The sequence below is a fragment of the Tachyglossus aculeatus genome, chromosome 3 (assembly GCF_015852505.1).
Source record: "Tachyglossus aculeatus isolate mTacAcu1 chromosome 3, mTacAcu1.pri, whole genome shotgun sequence".
Classification (NCBI taxonomy): Eukaryota; Metazoa; Chordata; class Mammalia; order Monotremata; family Tachyglossidae; genus Tachyglossus; species Tachyglossus aculeatus.
Genome location: NC_052068.1, coordinates 39,133,099 through 39,143,379, shown reverse-complemented (window position 1 = coordinate 39,143,379; position 10,281 = coordinate 39,133,099). Strand labels below are relative to the sequence as shown.

General features: G+C 53.2%; 1 protein-coding gene across 2 annotated transcripts in view; it reads left to right on the top strand.

The window, feature by feature from the left end:
- The first annotated feature begins 1,303 nt into the window (after positions 1–1,303).
- PAPSS2 (3'-phosphoadenosine 5'-phosphosulfate synthase 2) overlaps positions 1,304–10,281 on the top strand; it is a 101,116-nt gene continuing 92,138 nt past the window's right edge. For both annotated transcript variants that reach the window (XM_038744100.1, XM_038744098.1), the window contains exon 1: positions 1,304–1,446. In XM_038744100.1, coding sequence (XP_038600028.1) covers positions 1,420–1,446 — 27 coding nt within the window. In that variant the 5' untranslated portion in view covers positions 1,304–1,419. The remainder of the gene's footprint in view (positions 1,447–10,281) is intronic.

The window sequence follows — 10,281 nt, the reverse complement described above, 5'->3', positions numbered from 1 at the left end:
ACCGGGCCGGGCCGGAGGGCCAGGGAAGAGGGACCGGGACGGCGGGAGGAGGGAGCACAAGGACCGGGAAGGAGGAGGAGGAGGAGGAGAGGGGAGGGGAGGGGAGCGGGAAAGGGTTGGGGAGGGGGCGGGGGGCAGGAGGGAAGACGGGGAGCGGGAGGAGGAGGAGGAGGAGGAGCACAAGGACCGGCACGGAGGAGGAGGGAGGGGAGCGACTGGGGAGGGAGCGGGGGTTGGGAGGGAGGGAGGAGGAGGAGGGACAGGGAGCAGGAGGGCGGAGTGGCGGGGCTGGGCAGGGGAAGGGCGACGTGTCTCCCGAGCCCTTTATACTTCTGCCCCGGCCCCACACCGCCGCCCGCACACAGCAACTCCGCCGCCGCCGCCGCCGCCGCCGGCCTTCTAGGGGTCCTCCTCTTCCTTCTCCTCCACCTCCTCCTCTCCCTTTCCTCCTCTCCTTTTCCCCTTCCTCCACCTCCTCCCTCTCCCCCTCCTCCTCTCCTTTTCCTCCTTCTCCTCCACCTCCTCCTCTCCTTTTCCTCCTCCTCCTCCTCTCCCTTTCCTCCTCTCCTTTTCCCCTTCCTCCACCTCCTCCCTCTCCCCCTCCTCCTCTCCTTTTCCTCCTTCTCCTCCACCTCCTCCTCTCCTTTTCCTCCTCCTCCTCTCCTTTTCCTCCGCCTCCTTCTCCTCCTCCACCACCTCCTCCTCTCCTTTTCCTCCTTCTCCTCCACCTCCTCCTCTCCTTTTCCTCCTCCTCCTCTCCTTTTCCTCCGCCTCCTTCTCCTCCTCCACCACCTCCTCCTCTCCTTTTCCTCCTCCTCCTCCTCCTCCTCCTCTCCTTTTCCCCTTCCTCCACCTCCTCCCTCTCCCCCTCCTCCTCTCCTTTTCCTCCTCCTCTCCTCCTCCTCCTCCTCCCCTTTCCCCTTCCTCCACCTCCTCCCTCTCCCCCTCCTCCTCTCCTTTTCCCCCTCCTCCTCTCCCCCTCCTCCTGTCCTTTTCCCCTCCTCCTCTCCCCCTCCTCCTCCTTTCCTCCTCCTCCTTTCCTCCTCCTCCTCTCCTTTTTTCCCCTTCCTCCTCCTTCTCCTTCTCCCTCTCCCCCTCCTCCTCTCCTTTTCCTCCTCCTCCTCCTCTCCTCCTCTTCTCCTTCTCCTCCTCTTCCCGGGCGCCCAGCCCCCCGCCCCTCCGCCGCCTGACTTATAGGGGGGTCCTCCTCCTCTCCTCTTCCTCTCCTCCTCCTCTCCTCTTCCTCTCCTCCTCCTCTCCTCCTCCTCTCCTCCTCCTCCTCCTCCTCCTCCTCCTCCTCCTCCGTCTCCTCCTCCCTCTCCTCGTCCGGGGCTGCCGGGCGCCCGGCCGCCTCCTGAGGTCAGGGAGCTCCCCGTCCCGCGGAGCGCCCAGCCGCCGCCCGAGTTCCCGTCGCCCAGCATGTCCGGCACCCCAGACCCGGGGACGGTAGGTGGGGACCCCCCCCCCTCCCCCTGGGTCCCGGCTCTCTCCAGCGGGAGCATCCAAATTATAATCGTAATCAACAACCGTGGGGTCGATGAAGCGCTTACTTTGCGCGCCAGGCACTGTACTGGGCGCCTGGGGTGGCTACAAGCCAAGCGGGTCGGACACAGTAGCCCCCGTCCCGTGTGGGGCTCACGGTCTCCATCCCCATCTTACAGAGGAGGGAACCGAGGCCCAGAGACCCCCTTCTAGCCTGTGACGGGGTAGGGATTAATAATGATGGCATCTATTAAGCGCTTGCTATGCGCAAAGCGCTGTTCTAAGCGCTGGGCACTGTTCTTCCTATTTATTAATGAATTGTCCTTTCCAAGCGCTTAGTACAATGCTCACCCGTTGTTGGGTAGGGATTGCCTCTATCCGTTGCCGAATTGTACTTTCCAAGCGCTTAGTCCAGTGCTCTGCGCACAGAAAGCGCTCAATAAATACGATTGAATGAATGAAGAAATACGATTGAATCGGTGAATGAAGTGACTTGCCCAAGGCCCCACAACAGACTGAGCCCCCCATTCCTCTCCCCCTCCCCATCCCCCCCGCCCTACCTCCTTCCCCTCCCCACAGCCCCTGTATATATGTTTGTACAGATTTATTACTCTATTTTACTTGTACATGTTTACTATTCTATTTATTTTATTTTGTTAATGTTTTGTTGTCTGTCTCCCCCTTCTAGACTGTGAGCCCGCTGTAGGGTAGGGACCGTCTCTATATGTTGCCAACTTGGACTTCCCAAGCGCTTAGTACAGTGCTCTGCACACAGTAAACGCTCAGTAAATACGATTGAATGAATGAATGAGTGAAGTGGCGGAGCCAGGATTAGAACCCATGACCTTCAAGCCCTATCCACTACACAGTGCTGTTCATAGGGATTGTCTCTATCTGTTGCCAAATTGTACTTTCCAAGCGCTTAGTATAGTGCTCTGCGCACAGTAAGCGCTCAATAAGTACAATTGAATGAATGAATAGTCCCAAGGTCACTAAAGTAGAACGGGGCCGGTCACTCACTCCAGCATTCGGGGTGTTTTGTCAGACTTTGGTTCTGCCCAATTTGCTCCAACTCTTCGGTGACTCTCAGGTGTCTAGTAGGATCCGTCATGTGCACCGTGGTTTTTATATCTGCTCTGAATAACTTAAAAATGGGCCTCCCCACCACACACTGAGCTCACTGTGCCCATAGTAAGCGCTTAACAAGTACCATCATTATTAAGAATGGCTTAAAGCAACCAATGGTGTTCGTTGCGTGATTACTGGGTGCGGGCCACTGTGCTTAGTACTGCGCTTCGGAGAATAAGACACGGTACGAAGCGGGTGGTCCTCCAGGTTTCAAACCAGTGAGCCGGGAGGAGTGAATTCTCGGCCTGCACAACTGGAGGGGCTCAAGGGCTGAGGGCCGAGTGTCGGCAGGCCGACCTGGGGGAGAGGCGAATGGGCCAGCCTACACCATTAGTGGCCAGAGTCGGGGGAGGGCACAGTGGACAGAGATGGACAGAACGGTGGGCAGAGGGAGAGCACAGTGGGAAGAGCTGGGAGAAAGTACAGTGGGCACAGCTGGGGCAGAGCACAGTGGGCAGAGTTGGGGGAGAGCACGGTGGACAGAAATAGAGAGAGCTGGGAAGAGCACAGTGGGCAGAGCTGGAGAGAGCCCAGTGGGAAGAGCTGGAGAGAGTGCAGTGGGAAGAGCTGGGAGAAAGTACAGTGGGCACAGCTGGGGCAGAGCACAGTGGGCAGAGTTGGGGGACAGCACAGTGTGCAGAGTTGGGGGGGAGCAAGGTGGATCAGAAATGGAGAGAGCTGGGAAGAGAACAGTGGGCAGAGCTGGGGAGAGCTCAGTTGGAAGAGCTGGGGAGAGCACAGTGGGAAGAGTTGAGAGAAAGTACAGTGGGCACAGCTGGGGCAGAGCACAGTGTGCAGAGTTGGGGGGGAGCACGGTGGATCAGAAATGGAGAGAGCTGGGAAGAGAACAGTGGGCAGAGCTGGGGAGAGCACAGTGGGAAGAGCTGGAGAGAGCGCAGTGGGAAGAGCTGGGGAGAGCACAGTGGGAAGAGCTGGGAGAAAGTACGGTGGGCACAGCTGGGGCAGAGCACAGTGGGCAGAGTTGGGGGGAGAGCACGGTGGACAGAAATGGAGAGAGCTGGGTAGAGCACAGTGGGAAGAGCTGGGAAGAGCTGGGGAGAGCCCAGTGGGACGAGCTGGGGAGAGCGCAGTGGGAAGAGCTGGGAGAAAGTACAGTGGGCACAGCTGGGGCAGAGTACAGTGTGCACAGTTGTGGGGGAGCACGGTGGACAGAAAAGGAGAGAGCTGGGTAGAGCACAGTGGGCAGAGCTGGGCAGAGCTGGGGAAAGCCCAGTGGGAAGAGCTGGGAAGAGTGCAGTGGGAAGAGCTGGGAAGAGCGCAGTGGGAAGAGCTGGGGAGAGCGCAGTGGGAAGAGCTGGGAGAAAGTACAGTGGCACAGCTGGGGCAGAGGACAGTGGGCAGAGTTAGGGGAGAGCACGGTGGACAGAGATGGAGAGAGCTGGGAAGAGCACAGTGGGCAGAGCTGGGAAGAGCTGGGGAGAGCCCAGTGGGAAGAGCTGGGGAGGTGGAGTGGGAAGAGCTGGGAAGAGCGCAGTGGGAAGATCTGGGAGAAAGTACAGTGGCACAGCTGGGGCAGAACACAGTGGGCAGAGTTAGGGGAGAGCATGGTGGACAGAGATGGAGAGAGCTGGGAAGAGCACAGTGGGCAGAGCTGGGAAGAGCTGGGGAGAGCCCAGTGGGAAGAGCTGGGGAGAGCGCAGTGGGAAGAGCTGGGGAGAGCACAGTGGGAAGAGCTGGGAAGAGTGCAGTGGGAAAAGCTGGGAAGAGCTGGGAAGAGCACAGTGGGAAGAGCTGGGAGAAAGTACACTGGACACAGCTGGGGCAGAGCACAGTGGGCAGAGTTGGGGGAGAGTACGGTGGACAGAAATAGAGCTGGGAAGAGCACAGTGGGCAGAGCTGGGGAGAGCTGGGGAGAGCACAGTGGGAAGAGCTAGGGAGAGCACAGTGGGAAGAGCTGGGAGAAAGTACAGTGGGCACAGCTGGGGCAGAGCACAGTGGGCAGAGTTGGGGGGAAGCACAGTGGACAGAAATGGAGAGAGCTGGGAAGAGCACAGTGGGCAGAGCTGGGGAGAGCCCAGTGGGAAGAACTGGGAGAAAGTACAGTGGGCACAGCTGGGGCAGAGCACAGTAGGCAGAGTTGGGGGAGAGCACGGTGGACAGAAATAGAGAGAGCTGGGAAGAGCACAGTGGGCAGAGCTGGGAAGAGCTGGGGAGAGCCCAGTGGGAAGAGCTGGGGAGGTGCAGTGGGAAGAGCTGGGGAGGTGCAGTGGGAAGAGCTGGGGAGAGCGCAGTGGGGGGAGCGCAGTGGGCAGAGCTGTGGAGAGCTAGGGTTAGGACAGTGGGCAGAGCTGAGAGAAAGCATAGTGGGCAGAGCTGGGGAGAGCACAGTGGACAGAGCTGGGGGAGAGTACAGGGGGCAGAATTGGGGGAGAGCACAGTGGGCAGAGTTGGGGGAGAGCACGGTGGACAGAAATGGAGAGAGCTGGGAAGAGCGCAGTGGGAAAAGCTGGGAAGAGCTGGGGAGAATGCAGTGGGAAGAGTGCAGTGGGAATGATAATAATAATGATAGCATTTACTAAGCGCTTACTATGCACAAAGCACTGTTCTAAACGCTGGGGAGGTTGCAAGGTGATCAGGTTGTCCCACGGGGGGCTCACAGTCTTAATCCCCATTTTACAGATGAAGTAACTGAGGCCCAGAGAAGTGAAGTGACTTACCCAAAATCACACAGCTGACACTTGGCGGAGCCAGGATTTGAACCCATGACCTCTGACTCCAAAGCCCGGGCTCTTTCCACTGTGCACAGTGGGCAGAGTTGAGGAGAGCTAGGGTTAGGACAGTGGGCAGAGCTGGGAGAAAGCACATTGGACAGAGCTGGGGAGTTTGGGGAGAGCAGCGTGGCTCAGTGGAAAGAGCCTGGGCTTTGGAGTCGGAGGTCATGGGTTCAAATCCCAGCCCTGCCCATTGTCAGCTGTGTGACTTTGGGCGTCACAACTTCTCTGTGCCTCAGTGACCTCATCTGTAAAATGGGAATTAAGATTGTGAGCCCCCCCCGTGGGACAACCTGATCACCTTGTAACCTCCCCAGTGCTTAGAACAGTGCTTTGTGCATAGTAAGCGCTTAATAAATGCTATCATTATTATTATTATGATTATTATTAGAGCACAGTGGGTAGATCTGGGGGAGAGTATGGTGGGCAAACAGGGGGATTACAAAGTAGACAGACCTGGGGGAGAGTGCAGAGGAAGATTGTGGGGAAGGCACAGGGGGTCGAGCGGAGGACAGTGGGCTGACCAGGGGGAGAGCGCAGGCGGCAGACTGGAGAACAGCTCAGTGCACAGATCTGGGGAAGAGTTCAGCGGGGAGGCCTACCCTGATTGAACATTCCCTTAATTTTTGTTTTATTTTAACTTTAATTACAGACCACCTTGCCAAATGCCTTAAATCCAGATTGGAAGTTTAAATGCAAAATATGTTAGCGAGGGAGAAGAGGCCAGGGCTTTGAGGGCAGAACGAAAAGTCAACCAGCCCTGCCAATCTCTGCAGGCTGGGTCTTGGTCTTGCCCACGTAGAACTCACAGCCCACACCCAAAACACCTCCCCAGTCCCCCCTTGATTGATTGATCGATCAATCAATCAATGATATTTATTGAACGTGTGCACAGCACTGTACTCGGTGCTTGGGAGATTACAATACAACAAAGTTGGTAGGAACATTCCCTGCCCACAAGGAGCTTACAGCCTAGAGGGATGATTGATTGATTGATTGATTGATTGGATGAGCTGCCCCAGCCTGATTGGGACTGGCCTCCCCCTTCTCATTTGGGATCGTCCAGGGGCTTTGGTGCAGAAAGCTGTGGGGCCTTGCTATAGGTGTCTGGCTGCTCTCAAGGGCTGCAGGGATGACTTAGATATCAATCAATAAGTTTCCCTGGTGGTCTAGTGGTTAGGGTTCGGCGCTCTCACCGCCACAGCCCGGCTTTAATTCCCAATCAGGGAAAGAGATTTCTTGGAGAAGCAGTGTGGCTCAGTGGAAAGAGCCCGGGCTTTGGAGTCAGAGGTCACAGGTTCAAATCCCGGCTCCGCCAATTGCCAGCTGTGTGACTTTGGGCAAGTCATTTCACTTCTCTGGGCCTCAGTTACCTCATCAGTAAAATGGGGATTAAGACTGTGAGCCCCACGTGGAACAACCTGATCACCTTGTAACCTCCCCAGCGCTTAGAACAGTGCTCTGCACATAGCAAGCACTTAATAAATGCCATTATTATTATTATTATTATTATTTAATCAATCCATGGTTTTTATTGAGCACTCACTATGTGCAAAACACTGAACTAGCCCCTCAGAACTGAGACCCAGGCCCTCCTCTTCTCCCAAACTGACCTAAACCTGTTCCGAGCCCAATGAAGCAGAGTGGCCTAATGGCTAGAGCACAGACCTGGGAATCAGGTGGACCTGGGTTCTAATGCCGGTACTCCACTTGCCTGCCGTGTGGGTGTCCTAGTGGATAGAGCGCAGGCCTGACTGTCAGAAGGATCTGGGTTCTAATCCTGCCTCCACCACGCGTCTGCTGTGTGACCTTGGTTAAGTCGTTTAATTTCTCTAAGACTTGGTTAACTCATCTGTAAAATGGGGATTAAGATTGTGAGCCCCATGTGGGATAGGGACTGTACCCGGCCTGATTTGATTGTATCCACCCCAGCGCTTAGAACAGTGGCTGGCATTCATTCATTCATTCATTCAATCGTATTTATTGAGCTCTTACTGTGTGCAGAGCACTGTACTAAGCGCTTGGGAAGTACAAGTTGGCAACATATAGAGACGGTCCCTACCCAACAGTGGGCTCACAGTCTAGAAGATAGTTTATTGAACTATTTACTGGCACATAGTAAGCACTTAAAAAACACCTCAGTTATTATTGTTGTTATTATTATTATTATTATTATCATTAACTTTCAACAAGTCACTTCACTTCTCTCTGCCTCAGTTACCTCACCTGTAAAATGAGGGTTAAGACTGTGAGCCCCATGTACAACGGGGACTGTGTCCAACCTGATTATCTTATATCTTTGCTCGTATCCACCCCAGCACGTAGTACAGAGCATGGCACATAGTAACTGCCTAACAAATACCATCATCATTATTATTATTATTACCCCAGCGCTTAGAACAGTGCTTGGCTCATAGTAAGTGCTTAATAAGTACCATCATTATTATTAATGGCTCAGGCCAGGTTGAAAATTGTTTGGCCTAAACCAGGATCTATTTGGTATCCGAGAGACACAGAGAGCTGTGGAGAAACTCCTCACCCCAGCACCCCTCCATCCTGCATCGTCTGTGCATTTGGATCCGTATCTCTTCAGCATTTTGTTACTCTTCCCACCCCTATACTCTTGTGCACATACCCCTATACTCTCCTATTTCTCCTATCTGTAATTTATTTTAATATCTGTCTCCACGGCTAGATTGGAAGCTCCTTGAGGGCAGGGATCATATCTACCAGCTCTGTTGTATTGCACTCTCCTAAGCACTCATTACAGTGCTCTGCACACAGTAAGTGCTCGATAAATAAATGAGAAGCAGCATGGCTTAGTGGCGAGAGCAAGGGCTTGGGAGTCAGAGGATGTGGGTTCTAATCCCGGCTCCGCCACTTGTCTGCTGTGTGACCTTGGGCAAGCTGCTTAACTTCTCTGTGCCTCAGTTACCTCATCTCTAAAATGGGGAGTAAGACTGTGAGCCCCACGTGGGACAACCTGATTACCTTGTTTCTACCCCAGCACTTACACAGTGCTTGGCACATAGTAAGTGCTGAACAAATATCATTATTATTAATAATAATAAATGCCATTTATCAATTATTATTAATAATAACATATACCATTTATTGATTATTATTTTCAATAATAAATGCCATTTATTAATTAATAATAATAATAAATACTGTTGATTGGGTTTACAAACTGCTTGTTCAATCTCCCCACACTTTCTGCCAACTTGCAAATATTGTGAAATGATTCCCATTCAAATCAAAGCAGGCATTTCTAGGCAAATAAAAGATGGGTGGTGACGGGGCAAAGGAGAGAGGACGGAGTACAGGAGATGGCACAGATAGCCAGGAGGCCAAGTAATCGATGTATCATTCCAGCATGAGCGTGTTTAGGCTCGAGGCTCTCAATCCTTATCTTTGCTGATCAAGGAGTGAGTGAATATTCTTTGTTGTCTGAGTCACTTGGCCTGGTAAAAGCCAAGAATTCATTTTCCAATTTACTTCTGATCTTTTCTCCCTTCTACAGTTTCTACCAATCCCAGATCTTCCACTCTAGAGGGCTCCAGACATCTTCGATTTTATGCTACTATCAACCTCTCTCTCCTTGACCCTGCAGGGATTGCACTTTCGAAAAAAATGCATAATGCTTACTTTTTCCAACGTTCATATTTTCCCTTCGAGGGTGAGAATACATCAATCCTTCTTCATTAGTAGTTTTTTTGGTTTTTTTTAATGGTGTTTGTTAAGCACTTTCTTTGTGTCAGGCGTTGTACTAAACGCTGGGGTAGATACAAACTAATCAGGTGGGACACAGTCCCTGTCCCACATGGGGCTCCCACTCTTAATCCCCTTTTTACAGATGAGGTAACTGAGGCACAGAGAAGTGAAGTGGCTTGCCCAGGGTCAAATAGCAGACTAGTGGTTGAGCCAGGATTGGAACCCACGTCCTCTGACTCCCAAGCCCCTGCTCTCGCCACTAAACACATTTCAATGATTTGTGTTTTCAATGGACCCAAGGTAACAACAGGGCACCTATGCGGAAGGAATCGATGACCTTGGTCCCATTCTTCAGAGGCGTAACTCATAAACGTCACCTCTGGAACTGCTCACCAGCCACGCTTATCAGCATTGGCAGCTGAGAGGGTTCAAAGATTATTTCGTCCTCCCTCCCCGAGCAGAGGAGGCTCCCCAGAGGTCACTGAGCTTGTGAATCCAAAAGTGACCCTGTGGGACTTGGGCGTTACAAGTACATTCGCCTTTAGAAGTACTCTTGATGGCTTTTTCTCCATCCTTCCCTTCTCTCACCTCCCACTCAGGAGCGCCGATCACCTCAAAGTCTTTGTTCTTGGTCATGTGACTGAAGGTTTTGAGCAGTTTTCCCCCGAATTTTATCCTTTGATGTCTTCACCCATTCTATTCCCGGAATGTCAAAAAATGTCTCCTTTCCCTTCCTTCTTGGGCAGTTCAGTCTCATCCCTGCTGCCCCAGCATTCTGCCCTCCTTTCTCTCCCACACGGGTGACAGTGGGCCCGTGTGAACTTGTCCTAGGGTGCCCAAATATCTTCCTTGTGTTCTTCGCTGACTTGGCACATGTGGCCAGAGTGGTGTCCCCATCCCTGGACAATAGTGCCCGGCACCTGTTGGTGTGCGCAGAGGAAGAGGCCCCGGAGGATTTGATCCATGGACAATAATTCTCCTGTCAAATGGGCCTAACCACATGTGACCAGAGACTATCGGACAAAGCGAAAGAAAACTTCCCTCTACGGGGGAGGAAGCATAAGTTCTGGAGGTGTGGAGGGAAGACTTCCCTCAGAAGTTATGTTTCCTGGCCCCTAGAGCCACAAAGGGTGCCCAGTGTTGCTATCCGTGGTTCCTTTCTTCCAGGACCTTTTCTGCTTGAATGCCTAGGAGCAGGGTCAAGATGTAGTGGTGGTTTGGAGAA